Genomic DNA, 17,258 nt, shown 5'->3' on the forward strand with positions numbered 1-17,258 from the left:
AAGATGAATCTCTGTCTTAAAATTTTAATATTCAAGAAGCAAAAGAGAGAAAAATGTTTCCAGTAATTCTGGGTTTCTTCAATGTTCAGATTAAGGAGATTAGATTCTGCAAAGCACAGGGTGAAACTACAAATAGGGACTATTATAATATACAACAGCCTCCAAAGTGCTTACTTTGAAGTACAAAATAACCTCCTTCCCTCCTTCAGCTGGTATGCATATGGTCCTTTTGCTGCTGCATGCTAGAAGTCAGACATGAAAGAAAATTTTGAAGGGCACTATGCCGGCCTCGACTGGTGCTGGGGCTAGCACTTTCATGGTTTGTTTATGTCACAAGCAGTGTTGAAGAATCAAAACCTGTTCCCTTAATTCCTGTTCTGATAAGAAAATAAGAAGCTTGGCAAGCATTGCCAAACTTCGAGAAGTTCCGTCTTTGGTAAGCCATGCCACCTAGTGCCAGCCCACGTGGATGTACCAGCTGGAACAACAGCTGTATTTTGTGGGAGTGAACCTGAGTTGGTAAACCCTGTTTCTTAGTTGCACAGAGTAACTTGAGTTTCTCTGTCCTGTGCTTTCAAATCTTACTGAGTGAAAAGTCAGACTAATTTTTTATCATACACAGAGCTCTACCTGCACAGATTTCAACAGCATCCCACACGTTTCTGTTCTGTACCATCTGGTGTCAGATCAGCAAGTTAAATTGGAATTTTTTGTGCTACTTAGGTGCAGTTGCTGAACCTTTCCTCAGGGGAGCAGTTTTCTTTCCCTGCACATCGATGGCTGGCTCAGGACCGGGTTGATGGGGAAATACCTGTGGAGCTTCCTGTTTTACAGCAGGGTCAGCCTATCCTTCCAGGTAAGCATAGTACCACATCAGCTAAGACAGACTACAGACAGCTGTTGATAGAGGTGAGTTAATTGTTTTTCATCAGGCCCTCTATTACTTTCTGGCTGCTACAACAATTTTTCTGTGCTGTTTTCCTGTGGTTACTGGGCATACTCAGGTAAAAAGTTAAGAAGCACTGGAAAGAAGATGGGAGAGTAATGCTTTGAATTTCACAGATTCCTCAAGGGATCTAATTCTTTGGCAAGAGTTTCAGCATGTGTGTTTGGTTTAATAAAAAGGCAATGGTAAAGACACCTCACATATATGTAACTACCATGAGGCCAGCACATATTTTCAATAATTGAGGATTATAGCTCCAGTATGACTATTGGACCTGCTGTTTTAGTTTTTTTCTGGTAAGAAATTAAAAATATTAATTAATAAGTGTAAGTGTGCCTTTGTGCTTTTTAATTTCTGGATGTGTAACAAAACTTTAAAAATATTTTGGAAGGCTATAAGTATTAAAATTTCCATTACTCACATGAAGATTGTATTGTAATTCTAAAGGTGAATGATGCCAAATGATACAAAAATTATTGGGTGTTGCTGCTGTTACCCTCTTTTAATGTCCTTCTCTACTATGCCAATCTCTGTCACCATGCTGTATGTTGTTGCTATAGGATCTCTATGCTTGAGCAATGGGAAGGGGGTGGAAAATCTGTACTTTTTCTTCCCTTCTCTCCAAATGGCATTGACCCTCTCTGGCCTAAGAAAATTACAAGGGCATAGCAAGATCAGTGTGTCCTAGGAGAGATATGGTTGAGGAAATAAGAATGCTGGGTCAGATTCCCATCCTGTAGGGTGTGATGCTAGAGGGGGAAGAGCTGTGATACCACTGGTATTATTTGTGCTAGGACTATGACCAGAATAAGATCCACCTGGAACATGCCTTCTTCTCTTCCCCCAAAAAATCATATCAGCTGCAGTGGACAAAATTAATGGGATGTGAGAAACTTCCATTCCAAGTTGTCTAGAAACTACAGAACCCCTTTTCCAGAATGTTTAATATTATAGCAATGATTGGTGATATGCATACGGCCCTTTGTGTTGAACTTGTGAAACAGAAATTGTAACAGGTATTTCAGTGGTAGCAGCTGTTGTGGGTGCAGCTAGAGGAAGAGGACGTAAATAAATTCGAGGGGCAGAAGTCCATGGTACAGTTACTCTTATAATAAAAAAGTGGGTGGTCTGGAGTTGAATTTATGCCTTTCTGTGATGAATGAACTCTCAGATTAAGAACCGGACAAGAAGAGCAGAAAACACAGGTTTATATCTCATTAGTATGTTTTAAGAGAAAGAAAATTGCAGGAGAGATTTCCTCCAGTGATGTACTTAACAGCTGCAAATGGCTTATAAAGTGCTGTAGAGAGAGGCCCGCCCACATTAACCACAATGACTTTTGATCTTGAATGGTCGTGATCTTCATGGTCATATCTTTCATGAGGGCATGAAAAGCCTCAGTCAGCCTGCTTCCTCACAGGTTTGGTTTTTCGGTTAGGAGATTTTAGTATTATTATTGCAGGGGGACATAAAAGCACACTGGTGTAAAGGTCAAGCACCTCCTAACCCATCCCTTTAAATAAACGTTAATTAATTATAATTAACATATTATATTGAACATGCTCAGTTTCCCTATGTGCAGTATCTCTTCTTCCCCAAATGTTCTCTTGTTTAGATATTCTGGGACACTGACCTCAACAACATCCTAATTTTCAGGCTCTTTCTGAGTAGCTAGTTTCCTTGTTTCTGAGATAGAAGATTTTTACTATCCAGTAATCTTTGTGCATAACAAGCTCAAAGGCACACTTACAACCATCCTCTCAATCTGCATTTTGTAGTTAACAATTTCTCCCTCAAACAAGAGAGGAAGAAAAGAACTTCTCTGCATTTCTATCAGCTTCAGTGTAAGAGGAGTCATGCTGAAGCCTTTGGAGAAGACAGTTTCATCTCTGACTTAGTAATTGAAAGGCAGCCTCTGTGTCTTTTTGCCAATATTATATTTCTGCATGAGTCAGTGAAGAGGGAACATAGGTTTTAACTTCAGAGAAGATAGTTTGATAACAGAGCAGTAAAGAAGTCTGGATTCAATGTGAAAGAGAGATGATAAGAGCCACTTTAAAACCAATTTCTGAATAAAAAGAGGCTGAAACACTCTCTGATTTAACATCCTTTTTTTATTCAAAGGAAAAACATGGGAGTTAAACTGTTAAGAAGTATTACATAGAGACTTTGTTGCTGTAATGCTGGAGGACTGAGCACCATTCATTTGACATTTTATCCTCTACCATTCTGCTTTTGTCCCCTTCTGCTCTGGTTTATAACACAAGTTTTAATTATATGCTGGGAATAAATCAGAGTTACACAGTGTTGGTAGCTGGTGGACCTTTGCTTTTCTTCTTGCAGAAACTGGAAAGTAAGTAGTTATTGAAGGAGGCTATTGTAGCAATAGAGAGGATTGTTGTGGTCCTAGACATGGGATTGTTGGTGTGGAGAAATGAATTCTCTGCCTCTGTCATGGTCTGTTCATGGGCCATCTGTTCATGTGGGTGCTGCAAAGAAAAATTTGGGCAAGTAAATAGATCATGTGGTGACCCGTGAAATGATATGGGTAAAATGCAGTATAAATTAATGATTCCTAAATGAAAACTATTTTGAATATTGAGGCAGGCATACTCTGGGAAAAATAGTACCTGATTATGCTGACAACTAAAGACAGCCTACAACTAAAGCTTCTGTGTCTTAAATGTGGCTGACTTTTAGCCAAATAGCAATAGCTGATCTGAAAATAATATTTGTTTTACCTCCTTGTTCTATCTTTCGTAATTCATAGGTGTGGGTGAAAGAACTGAATAATCTTAACCGTAAATAATCTTAACCCTTACACTTTCTAATTTCAGGAATTATAAGTTTGCAAATGTAATGTTCTACAGTTGCAGAGAAAATTAGATATAAAGAACACAGTTCCTTCTCCTAATCTCTATTCTGCACACTTTTCCATGAAATACCTAAAGGAAAGAATCATAGAATCATAGAATATTTCAAGTTGGAAGGGACCCATGAGGATCATCTAATCCAACTCCCTGCTCATCTCAGTAGTACCTAAGGCTAAACCACATGTCTAAAACATCCAGACATTCCTTGAACTCTGACAGGCTCAATGCAATGACCATTTCCCCGGGGAGTCTGTTCCAGTGACCAACCATTCTGTAGTGAAGAACTTTTGTCCTAAGGTTCAGTCTGAAATTCCCCTTACGCGGCTTCATTCCGTTAAGAGAACCACAATTGCCTAGGATGAAAACTGTAAGCATTATAAATACTTATTATAAAGCTGGGATGATCCCTAGGCTTATGAGAAGTGAAGAGAAATGTAAAAAAAATGTGAACGTTGCTTGAAATTTTAAGTTAGCAATTCTAAACCTCTGTGCTGGATTTAGTAATAGCATATGTCTATGGCACAATACTTCAGAGGAGCTTAGAGGTTCTCATCTCAAAATAAGCTATCTCTCATGCCAGAAGCAAACTACCACTAGTGTTCTGTGTGGGCACATTAAAATAACCTGTGCAGACTGTTTACCCTTTTAGCCAAATTGTTATCATTATCCAAACCAAATTCTTCAAAGATGGCTTGTATAGTAACATGCACAAAAAATGCCATGTAAGTAAATGAGAGATAATCATAAGAAAAATAAGGATAAAAGGAGAAATTGTAAACACTGACCAACCACTTAGCATAATTGCTGATATGGACTGATCGTGAATGAATTTTCACTACTTATTAAAAAGAAGAATGTTTGTCCATCAGAAGAGTGAAATGTGGCAGCAACCTCCTTCAGAGAATTACAGTCAAGCTTCATAGCATGTTTCAAATGGAAACTGACAATTGAATGATGATAATGTTGATGTTGTTTCGGACCCAGTGGTTCAGAAACTCTTTTCTGCTTGCAAGACAGAGAAGCACAAGAACATCTACACCTGGAAGAAGAGGTTGTGTGACAGAAAATGAGGTTTTATCCTCGCCCTTTCATTCTCTTGATCTAACAAATAATTCTTACCATATATAGGCATAAATTTTGCCTTTCCCATATTTATACTGAAGATTATGATTGCAAGTTTTTATCTTAATTCTGAGTTTTTTGGAGTTCCTACATTTGCATTTTACTGAACACAGTTTTATATTGATACATATTTTTATGTATCATAGTCTTTACTTCAGTTTCATTAGGTTTTGACTCAAATTTAGTTTTATTTGCATTATCCTTTTCCATTAAATAAATGATTTATGGAATTTAAGTCCTAGTTTTTTCTCTCTGAATTTATATCCTTTAAAGAATTTACATCCTTTAAAGAATTTACCCATGGAATGTAGAGAGATGGTAGTTACCTCATCCCTGGACACATTTAAGGTCAGGTTGGACAGGGCTCTGCACAACCTGCAGTAATTGAAGATGTCCATGATCATGGCAGGGGAGATGGACTAGACAGTCTTGAACAGTCTCTTCCAAGCAAACCATTCTATGATTCTATCCTATTGCATGAATTACTAAAATAATAAAACAAAGCAACTTTATGAGTTCCAAGGCCCTAGAAAACTAAAATTATGTTGCTACATTTTTGTCTGTTTGGTTAACTAGTGCATTGAAAATGTTAATGGTTCTGTTGCTTTTTATAGTTTTGATCTCACCACTTATGATGAAGTTAATCTTGGATTTATATTATTTACTTTTCAGCTTTATGATGATTTCAAAAGATGCTGCAGGACAAAGACATACTATTGTGAACTTAAATTCTGTTTGCGTTCCCCACAGTGACATCCTGGGACAAAAACCATAAATGTAACACCAAAGCAAGTTGTATATTATTTTACTGAATAGGATTTTTAAGGTTTTGTACACTATCTTTAACACAGATGTATTTGGACTCTACAGACACATTCCCAACTAGATGTTATTGTAACTATAATAGTGTTTGTGATATGAAAAGTTGTCATCTTTCATTGTCAGTGACTGTCTATGAAGTCCATGTGACAACAGGAGACCTGTGGAATGCTGGAACTGAGGCTGATGTCTATATTTCTATCTATGGAGAAAGAGGTGATACAGGTTCAAGACAGCTGCTCAGGTCACAGAAATCCAAGAAATTTTTAAAAGGACAAGTAAGTGAAAGACAGGGAATTTTTTGATATCTTTGGCTGGCTTTTCTCTCTCAGGTGGGTGGTTATTCCAAAAAAGGTGCAATTAGAAAGGAGATAATTACTTCATTTGGGAAGCATTCCAATGGCTTCCCAAAATTCCATAATTAAGCCCAAAATACTTTCTCAAGTTATGCCAGTGCTTTTGGAAGTCAGAATTTGCATTTATAACATAAGTAAGCTGTGTACTTTTGTTTTTCATTCTTCTAAAAATTTGATTTAATATCAAATAATAAATGAAATTGCATTTTATATCTGATTTTCTAATGTCAAAATCTGCTGTAATTTGTAATGGTTTAGACTATGAAGCTTTCAACAGGTTTCTCTTTCCTGACTCTGATCACATTCATTTGAATGGAACTACTACCATTAGCAAGTGATCAGGCTTACTTACTACTTCTATTTCAGGAAATCTGACCTTCATGGTTTGTTCTCACTTTATCATTAGCTGATATTTTAAGTGACCTTGACAAAAGAGTTATAAGGGTTTATGGGTCTTCAGAATTTCATGACTGAGGAATTCTCTGCTTTTTTAGATTTTACTGAAATTTCATTGATTGATTACAGACTGACATCTTTGCTGTTGAAGCTGTGCACCTTGGACATTTGTACAAGATTGTTATAGGACACAATGGTCTTGGATCAGGTCAGAAATATCTCTCTCTAGTCACTGAATACTGCCTGCAAATTTATTAACCTTTTATTGGAAATACAATATGTGATAGCATTTTTGAAGTGAAAGACAAAGGCTTCTAAGAAAACTGTTCAAATGACATAGTTACCTTATTGAATCATCACAGATTTCAAATATTTTGTGTTCATTTTCAAAATACTCTCAACCAATACGTTAAGGACATAATCTGCTAGTAATTTTTTTACTAATCCCTATGAAAAAACTATGAAGAGGGAGAATGTCTACCTGTTAAGACATTGATTGTGTCTTAAAGTTAAAATGGGCTATTAAAATTTTACATTGATTGGCATTATCAGTTGCACTCTAAAGATGCAGTTGAAGATTTTTGCTACACTAAAGTCATTAGATTTCCAATTAATGCTGAAACTTAAATTGCTTGCAGCCACAAGTTGTATTTTTCAAACTCTTGAGCCTAAATATTGTAAATCATAGCAATTCATTTTGAACCATGATAATCTGCTATCTAACTTTGTTGATATTTTTACTGGTAAAACAAACACAAGTCATACAATGACTTGTTAAGGAGCGAGAGATGTAGCCAGGGAGAGACCTAGCAGCTTGCAGGCCCATAACCAAGCCCTAGAGTACCTAGAGCAGGTACTGTCTTCTCTCCAGATATCAGGGTAGCTGTGACTCTAGCAACCTGTCAGTGGAGCTACAGATTTTGCAGTTCCAGGGGAAGACAGTAAGCTATAGGAAGTCTAACATCATTAAATCCATCAATCTGTTTCTCACAAACAAACTTTTTCTTTTTTTACTTTATTTGTTCTAAGGAAATGGATGGTTTCTGGACAAAGTTGTAATCAAGGATCCCATAACAGATTTGGATTATACTTTTCTATGTCACAGGTTGGTGGTGTTTAATTTGGGTTAGATTCTTAATAAATTTGTAACTACTCTCAGTTTTTCTCCTGAAATATCCCGTGAAGGTAAATCTGTGTTTCGTAAAAAGTAAGCTGACATGGTCTGATTCTTATTACGGCTCTCTGAGTTGTACCTGCCCCAAACCTCCGGTGAATTTGAGTTAATGACAAAGCAATAAAATATTCTGCCTGGGAACTTTCCATTCTTGCACCTTTTGAACTATTTAAGGCATGTTTTTTTCACATATTCCCCATATTCAACACCTTGTATCTGACACCAGTAGGTCCATCTGTTCTTCCATGTCATGCTATGCAAGGCAGAAGAGTGGGTTGCTGTCCCTCTAGCAAACTGTTCCTGGTTTACTGAAGTTAGTATGGAGATTAACGTGGGGTTCAGTGAGCTCAGGATCAGACTTTAAGATCCTGTGAAATGGTAATCACAAATGCAGCCACCTGACCACATCTCTTTTGCTCATTTGCTTTGCAGCCTTTCACTGAGCTGCCACTTAATTTGAAGCAGTATTAACTTCCCTTCCTTTGCCCCTGGAGATGCTGCTGCTCTGAATCTTCTGTTCTATAACTCATTTCCAATTTTATCTATGCCTGATTAATTCTCAACACCTTGCAGAAAGATTTTAATCGATAAAGATCAGTGCAAATATTAGGAATGGTAAAGTCCAGTCACGTAAGATTCTAGCTGCAGCTTGCCAGTGGCACCCCAATTCTATTTCCTCCTCTCACTTCTCTGAGTGAATAAATAACTGCCTGAGACAGCTCGGAGTGAGCGATGTGTACACTGAAACTGATTTATGTGTGAGTAAGGACTTTCTGCCTATCAGATACAGCACCTCATCCTTGCCTGACCTAATTTTGATTCTGTATTCTAGATGAGATGAACTGCTGTGAAGAGATCTATAATGCTAGCTTCATACATAATTTAGGGAGAGTTCAAATCCATTTCAGGCAGAAAAACAGAGGGTATGTTCTATTTATTGTTAGAACCTGATGCCGTGCTTGCTACTATACTTGAGTGTGTGAATGCTTTTGACTCAAACAGAGTTAGACTTAACTGACGTAAGCAGATGTATACGATGGCATTGTAAAAATATCTTTCAGACATGGTAAAAGTGATGCCAGTGTTGGATTTGCATCCTGCTGTAGTCTTCTTGCAGACAGGAAGAGCAAACATCCTGACCACTGTACATTATGTTATTGATCTGGTTTTATTGATATGAGTTCTCTGATTTGTATTAAATGGGTTAGGCCCTTGTACCTCAGTCCAGGAAAGCATTTACTTGTATTTCATCAAGAGCAAGTAAGCAAAATAATTTTTTTGTCGATGTTAATCTCTTTTCACTAAAGCTGGATTTTTGTATTGCTGTTTGTCAGCCTTGAGACTTTAATACATCGAACAGCAAGTATCAGCATCCAAGCGTCATGGATACATTACTGTGGAATTAGGCAATCAAGCTTACTACTGAAACAGGTTCTGGTTTTTAGGTGGCTGGATCAGGGGCAGGATGATGGCAATATTGCTAGAGAACTGGCTGTGACAGATGCCAGCACACTTCCAGGAAGTAAGTGAAAACTGGTGAGGAGGGGAACTCAACCTCACTGTGACTGTGTCAAATGGAATGAAGAAACTCTGCAAATTAACTACATTGTTTTTGTCTGCACAGGACAAGAGTTGGAACTCAAGAGAGAAGAAACTGTAAGAATGTACTTTTTTATTTTGATTTAAAACATTCAAATTATGCTTTGAGTGAATCAGGTCAGTTGAATGCTTTCTATGATAAATTACTGTGTATCATCTTCTCATAAGTCTTTTGTGTTTGTCGTTTACAAAACTAGTGGGCTGCTGAGAAGTGGAAATTTCAGAAAGGAAATACACTTCAATTTTACAACAGACTCACCCAAGGCTTCATTTGCCTCAACCCAGATGGCAGAGTGGATGCTCTTGGTGACAAGAAAAACAAATATGGTAAAGTATTTTTTATGTGGATTTGTGCATTAAAGAAACAAGAAAGGAGGACTTTAATATAGATATTCCTATAATGAATAGGAGTAGATAATTATAAAACTCAAAATTTTCCTTACTCAAAATATTAATACATGTATTAATCTGTGTTAACTAATGGCTATAAGAACTCAGAAATTACACGTCTATTTTACATAAAGACCACACACACATAAAAATTCTCATATAGTGTCTTGTCACTGGCTTTCTCTTACCAAAGAGAAACTTTTTGTCATCTGCAGTTTAGTGCTCCCACAGAACTCACATAGCAAGAACAGTTACTGTCTTTTGCACCTAGATCTATCTAAGCTAACAAATTCGAAATTCTAGGTATGGTTCATTAACAATATATATATTTGTGTGTGTGTGTGTTTACATAAATATGTAAATTCATTTTATTCTATTCTTGTAATTGATTTTAACGGTAGTCTACCAGTTCGTCCCCTTTATCAGCTTTCATCCTACTGTGTTACTAACTTGTAAAACATATCATATTAGGCACACATATTTTGCTACCTTTTTAGTGATGGAGCTGCTCAGCCTTTCTGGCATCTTCCCAGGGTCCTTACACAGATCTTTTGGGAAGGAATAGAATCTTTCAGGAAATGCCAAAGGGTGCATCAGGACACCACAGGAGTCCTCTAGAGACAACTGCATCCGACAAATAGACAACATAATGTACTGGTAGTTACTTAAAAGATCATCCGTTGTTGCTGGGAACAATAAAAATGGCACTGCTTCACCTTTCATCAGTATTTTGTAGCCATAAGAGGTAATTGTTTGGAAAATTGGCCAGATTTAAAATTTTAGAAGCCTTGAGCTACACTACAGGATTTGCTTTACAAATTATAATATGGATATTGAGAAAATGAATTCTCTTTTCTTACTTGAGAGCTTTATGTTCCCTACATCATCTGTTATTTATCAGCTAAATTCATTGCTATAGCCCAGTTCACTACGATGGAGTTCTCAGCTCCTTTTTATGGATTTTTTTTTAAACATATACGATGATAAAAAGAAATTTGTTCCTTATCATTAGCCGTCAGGGTTTTCCTCCTCAAGGTAGCAAAATAGACAGCAGTCCCTAGATGCCCTTTCCTGAATGAATGAGAAAATTTATTGATCAGAGAGGTCAAGCTGTGGAGTTAAACACTTAATTAATTCTTTTCCCTTGAAAATGATAAACCATTGATTGTAATTAAATGCAAGTATGAATTAATATACTTTCATAATTCTAACGGTTTTTTTGTCATTTAACTCTTAGGTTTTTTTGATGTAAATGTCAAAAGGAGAAATATCTATATGTTCAGCAGTCATCAGATGCCATGTCTTGCTCTCGCTCTTGTCAATGGCAATGTAACTGGAAAGGTAGGAAATGCTGCTACTGATTTCTGTTTCATAGTTACATGTCATTGTCTGATTAAAAATAAAGTTTTTTAAAATCTGTCTAGTAAATAATTGTACTTCCAATCAGATAAGGAGTGAAAAATTGAAGAATTAAATCCAGGAAATTGCCAAAGAATGGATGAATTTAGACATAAGGCTTTGTTTTCTCACAGTTTACTTTTTACTCTTTTGTAGGATATGTTAACTAAATGATTTGCTGCAGGAATCAAAATTCCAAGCTGTCATTTTTATTGGCTTGCCACATACTGACAAGCTACCTGGAATGCCCTAATATCTCCTATTATTTGGATAGGCATAAAATCGACAACTTGATTTAAAATGTTCGTTTTTCCTTTTTGTCTTTTCTAAGTAGCATGCCAGTCATAAAGCAGTTGATACAGTCCAGTGTTTGTTTTGATCCATTTTGATTTGTTTCATCCCATCTTCCAAATCTTACTATTGCCTTTTTTCTCACCACTTGCAGTGTACAAGTAGGTAAATGGAGTTGTAGGATTTAGTTCTTTCCTTATGATCATAGAATATCCTGAGTTGGAAAAGACCCACAAGGATTATCAAAGTCCAGCTCCTGGCCATACACAGGACAGCCCCAAGAGTCACACCATATGTCCGAGAGCATTGTCCAAATGCTTCTTGAGCTCTATCAGGCTTGGTGCTGTGACCACTTCCTTGGGGAGCCTGTTCCAGTACTCAACCACCCTCTGGGTAAAGAACCTTTCCCTAATATCCAACCTAAACCTTCCCTGACACAACTTCATGCCATTCCCCTGGGTCCTGTCACTGGTCACCAGAGAGAGGCAATCAGTGCCTACCCCTATGCTTCCTCTCATGAACATGAAGTCTCCCCTCAGTCTCTTCTCTAGGCTGAAAAAAAAAAGTTACATCAGCTGCTCCTTGTATGGCTTCCTTTCTAGGCTCTTCACCATCTGGACACTTTCTAATAGCAAACAAAACTCTCCTACTGATGAGGGAAGAAGCTGTTTTCCTTTCTCTTTTTCAATTTCTTCCCTTTATCTATGTAGTTAATAATTTCATAGTGGAAACCGGTCCCATTCCTCTTTTACATGATGTACACTAACATTAGGGGGAATACAGTATTCTCAGTAGAGTTAGGTTCCTCAGTGGGGATAGCATCAGGCTGCCAGGCAAAGTGTCAAGACCTCCTTGCAGGACTTGTTCATGTTCATTACTATAATTCTAATACAGAGAGCCCCAGTCTGTCAGTGTTGCAGGCCATCACATTGCAGTATATCTTACTACAGAGAGGTTATTAACTGGGTACTTAAATTTGAACTTTCTGTTTTCTATTTTGCTACTAACATGTTTTATAATTTTGAGCAACCAATGGAAAATCTGGATCTCCATTTTCTCATTTTTAGTTGTGCAAGATGTTCCTTTTCCCAGGGAGTATGAAAAACTTTCTGAGGTCCTTTAATAAAGATAGATAAATGTAAAACAAAACGGCAACACAAAAATTACGATTTACCTTATAATAAATACTTAATTATACTTCGAGAACATTCTGGCTCTCTTATTTCAGGACTACTTCTAAAATCCATACAATTTTTCCTTCACTTTTAAGTAGACAGTTTTTTGAATATGAAACTTTTTCTTCAGAAAGTAGTGACTTGGAAATTAAAAATTTTCCTAGGAATATTTATTCTTTGAAGTCTTAAAAATGCTGAAAAATTATTAGATTATGTTAGTCAGAAGTGCTTTCAGTTATTGGAGTTATTATTAGCATTTTACATGGATTAAAATCCTAGTTTTATTTAAATATGAGAATGATGTTGGAGTTGATAAAATATTTAAATATGTGTTTTTTCTATTATGTATTTTATACAATGGGATCATAGAGTCTTCAAACGTGAACAGACAAGCATGGAGACTGTGTTACTTTACTTTTTCGTGTAAAACTTTTGACTCTCTAAGGGTTTTCTGTGAGAACAATACAGATGAATGAGGACTCAGAGGCAAGAGAAGGTGGGCTGGTGGCCAAGAGTTACTGTGGTTCATTTCCTGTCTATGTCGCTTTTATTTTTCTTTGCAATGTTTATCAACTGTGAGTCTAACTCTCTCTAATTGAGGCACCCGGGTATGTTTTGTGTTATCATCAGATCTGTGTCCTCTCACAATGAACTGTTTCTGTGAAATTTCACAGAGTCCACAATTTAGGCCTTAAGCATTAGGACTGCAAATCTGAGAAATATAAAAATTTTTGGACTAGACTGGTAGTATGGTTGGAACTCAATATAAAAACTACATTGCGATACTCTCTATTTTGGATTAGTTCATCTAATTTATTATTCCTCCTTTGACTATGCTAGAGTAAAGACAAGGCGTGCTGTAAGCTCCGTGTTCACCTTCAACCAAATGGTTGTGCCATTCTTGAGTCAGCCAGCTACCCAGGTCACATTGTGACTTTCAATCTTCAAGGTGAAGTAGCTGATGAAACAACAGGATATGCTGGGATTTCCAAAGAGTTTGTTGTGCATGTCAAGGTAAGGTGGGCAGAGGGAAATTAAGAAGATACTTCTTAAATTTGCTATTATAAAGCAGACTGTATCTAACCAAGTGTCAGAGGTTTGCAAGCTAGAAGAGTGATCCTCTTCCACGAGGTGGAGCTCAACTACAGCTTAACAGGTAGGCAGCACTTGACAAGTTCTCCTTTACTGCTCTCCTGGGACGAGTGATGCCGATACCGCAGCTGGTACATGCAAATAGAGTGGGCTGTAACACAGGAAAGATGATATTATAAACTTCCCAGTAGAGCTTCGAAAAATAGGAATGTAGGTACACGCAGGAGAGCTGCTGTTGAGAAGAAACAAGTTCCTTAATTTGCCGTACTCCTTGTGCTCTTGGTGTTGTGCTGCGCTGCTGAGCAAGAAAAAGCAGGGAAGCTGCTGAGTAGGAAAGGATTTCCACTATTCTGGTTAGTGCCTACACAGAAAGCAGCAAATGTTCAAAGACTGGAGGTATACTTGAGTTACTTGAGACTAACTCTTTTATGTTTTATACAAGAACATGCATGAGTAAGTGCTTAAAATAAAACAATAGGAGCAATATCAGTATCACAGTTTAGTATGGAGAAAGGCTGTGCTATTCACAAAGGACTTCTTGCCTCTGATCTAAAGGGTGTGTTTCATCATGGTGCCATTATTCTGCTCAACACAAGTCTCTGCCAGGCTCTTTCCCTTAGACCTGATGGTAGCTGCAGTGGAGCAGGTCAGAAGCAGCAGGAATCCTACTGGAAGGTGCATAAAATTGGCTCTGGACTCTGCATGTTTGAAAGTGTGAGAAAACCAAGAATGTATCTGAAGATCAAAGATGACCGGTGTGATGGAACAGTAAGCAGTTCTTGTTTGTATTTCCCTCTGCAGATAGCTTGAGTAAATTGTTAGTGATAGGAGAGAATCTTTTTTTACTTGGTTGGATAAAAATGGGATAAAACTTTTTTCAGATTTAAAATGTGTCAGATCTTTTCCTTCATTTGCCTAAGAAAAGATAGAAAAATATAGTAAGAGAAGCTGTCGGTGTCAATATGGCAGTTGATTGTAAAGATCTGATTATATTTTTAAACTATTGAGGATGTGGATGTAGTTAAAACTTATGTGCTGCAAGACAGATGATGAAGATAAAACCCATTAGAGAATAATTAAGATGTAAGTAAATGCATACTGCACTGACTTTTAAAGTGTGATTCTGTTCATCTAAGTTAAAATTCTCATATTTATATGAGTATTCTCGCATAATTTTTTTTCGGAGTTTAAGATAAGTGAGTATGAAATAGAGCTGTGTAAGTACTCAGATGTGAGGTCCATGAGAGTTTTTTCATTGACTCTAGTACACTTTGTTCAGACATTAAAATATTTGATCCATATTTTGAATGTAGGCTTTGTAAGTATCTTATTTTTCAGCAATGCTTTCACCAATGGATCAGGAGGTCTGGATAAAAAGTGAGTTTGGGTAAAGGTTTTGAAATTAAACTTGTAAGTGCTATGAAGTTGAAAAAAAAAGTTACATCTATTTAATGGATGTTATATTATGTAGCATTATCAAATCTGTGCTATCTATAAAATCTGTATATAAATACCGTACATTTTCTGAAATAGATATTTTCACATTCCTTAATCCTCTGAAAGTTGTTGAAGTGGGAAACTCCTTTGAATATATCCTAGAATTTGCCTAAATTCTAACATAAATCAGAATGCTTTCACTTGGCCCTTCACTTACCTAACTTACGTGATTAGTCTTTCTGGTCACAAAGGAATAAACAAGAATAAGGTGCAGGTATGCATGTAATAATGTAGCATTCTGTGAAGAATGTAAAGTTAATCTGAAATGTTATTGGAAAGTAGTAATAGTTAAGACTGAAGAAACATCCAGCTCCTGTAGCTACATGAATTAGATTGTTTTATTTATGTTTTTGTTTTCAACTTCTTAGGGCACAGGTGATGAATACTGTCACTTTAAAGTTGAGAAGAATTTGGAAACTGGATCTATAAGTCTAGAATCAGTGCAAAATAAAGGGATATATGTTGGTCTCCTGCCAGATGGCCAGACTAAACCAGTCGTTAACACTGGAGAGAGAAATATTTTTTTCTACCCACAGGTCATCAAATGTATGTGATTTCTTAATGGTTTGTAGTTTGATTTAGAGATTAGTCTTTCTAATTTTCTAACAAAATTCAAAGCAAAAGTGTAAAAGTTATATGGACACAATTTTCCTTGTTGTGTTTCAGTAGTTTTAAAAGTTTACTGTATGAACATTTAATCTCTGCCATGTATTTAGTTATCTTTACTTTCTTTTTATAATAGTAAATTATGCAGAAGTTATCAATAGTTTTACTAATAGCTTTTTGAAAATGAGAATCAAAATAAGTGAAAAGATAGAGATGGAGTTGATTTCTTGTGTATATTCCCCATTCTGCCTGCAGATTGTGGAAGCCTGGGGGATGTTGTCTTGCTGCCAGGTGTACCATAGTCTTTCCTGATTTTAGAAGGGAATTAGTAGTCTTTGTGAACTTACCAGCGGCTGCCACAAGAGAGGAGCCCTGAAGAAAAGATACAAGGACTCCCTGAAACAACATCTCAACCTTGGCCATATTGATCAACATAACTGGTCTACTCTGGCCTCCAGTCGGGAGGCCTGGAGACACTCCATCTATAATGCAGCTATTTCCTTTGAGAACACACGCAGGATCACTCTTGAGGAGAAAAGACAATGCAGAAAGAACTGTGTCTTGCAGAATATACCATCTAAGGAGTCTTTCTGTTGTGCCTTTTGCAATCAGATATGTCTGTCTCGTACTGGCCTCATAAGTCACCAGCGTGCCTGTAGCAAATATGAATAGAACCTTCCCAAATCTTTGTTCGCGAAGCCCAGCCATGATGATGATGAGTAGTCTTTCGAGAGGACCTTCTTGGCAATGTTCAGTTTCTTTTTTAATGATGTGAAATGTATTGTAGTCCCCCAGACTAGTATATTCATTATGCCATTCTTCTGTCCCATAGTCAGATTTGAGAGCTATTGCAGTCAAAATGCTTCCTCACTGGGGAGCTCACCTTTTCTAGTCAACTAGCTAAGACTCAGAAATTATCTCTCAGCACCCTCTGGGTCACTTTCCCTGGATTGTCTGCTTGTCTTTTCTCCTTCAAGAGAATGGAGTTTCTAATTTGGTGAAAAATTGGTTACCAAAGATAGCCAACTAACTTAGATTATAACTGCAGGGCACGCTATTCTACATAAAACATATTCTTATCTGGCGGACATGACTACAGAGATCAAGAAATGAAACATCTCATGGAAAGGCTAAACTGGACAGCAGTTTGAAACTGAGAAGCTGGTCAGATTTTTTCCAAACACAAGTGGAACAAGCTTATTCTGAATGCAAAGAGAAAGTATCAAAACATACAACTAGTCTTACTAATTGCTTTATGTGTATTGTGATCAAGACACAGAGAAGCATTATGAAAGTCACTGCAATGGCATTCCTACTGTTCAGTCCCTATTTGCTGCAAGGTGAAAAAAATATTTTGATCACTGAAATGATCACCTCATAGAGATAGGGAAATTATTTTCCCTTGTTAGATTTTGGAAGAGCAGTGTTTTTGATAGAAATGTCACAAAATAAAGCTAAATGTTACTTTGTTACAGGCTTCAGCTCTTCTGAATCCTTGTTGTTCAGTAAAAGGAATATAAAAAG

General features: G+C 36.9%; 1 protein-coding gene across 1 annotated transcript in view; it reads left to right on the forward strand.

The window, feature by feature from the left end:
• Positions 1 to 280: 280 nt before the first annotated feature.
• The window catches only part of LOC113945070 (lipoxygenase homology domain-containing protein 1-like), a 128,592-nt gene continuing 111,614 nt past the window's right edge, over positions 281 to 17,258 (forward strand). The window contains exons 1-10 of the mRNA XM_027638913.1: positions 281 to 319; positions 724 to 856; positions 5,887 to 6,038; positions 6,642 to 6,720; positions 7,542 to 7,617; positions 9,132 to 9,208; positions 10,913 to 11,016; positions 13,380 to 13,553; positions 14,187 to 14,399; positions 15,497 to 15,674. Coding sequence (XP_027494714.1) covers positions 281 to 319; positions 724 to 856; positions 5,887 to 6,038; positions 6,642 to 6,720; positions 7,542 to 7,617; positions 9,132 to 9,208; positions 10,913 to 11,016; positions 13,380 to 13,553; positions 14,187 to 14,399; positions 15,497 to 15,674 — 1,225 coding nt within the window. The remainder of the gene's footprint in view (positions 320 to 723; positions 857 to 5,886; positions 6,039 to 6,641; positions 6,721 to 7,541; positions 7,618 to 9,131; positions 9,209 to 10,912; positions 11,017 to 13,379; positions 13,554 to 14,186; positions 14,400 to 15,496; positions 15,675 to 17,258) is intronic.

The sequence above is a fragment of the Corapipo altera genome, unplaced genomic scaffold (assembly GCF_003945725.1).
Source record: "Corapipo altera isolate COAL_440 unplaced genomic scaffold, ASM394572v1 49, whole genome shotgun sequence".
Classification (NCBI taxonomy): Eukaryota; Metazoa; Chordata; class Aves; order Passeriformes; family Pipridae; genus Corapipo; species Corapipo altera.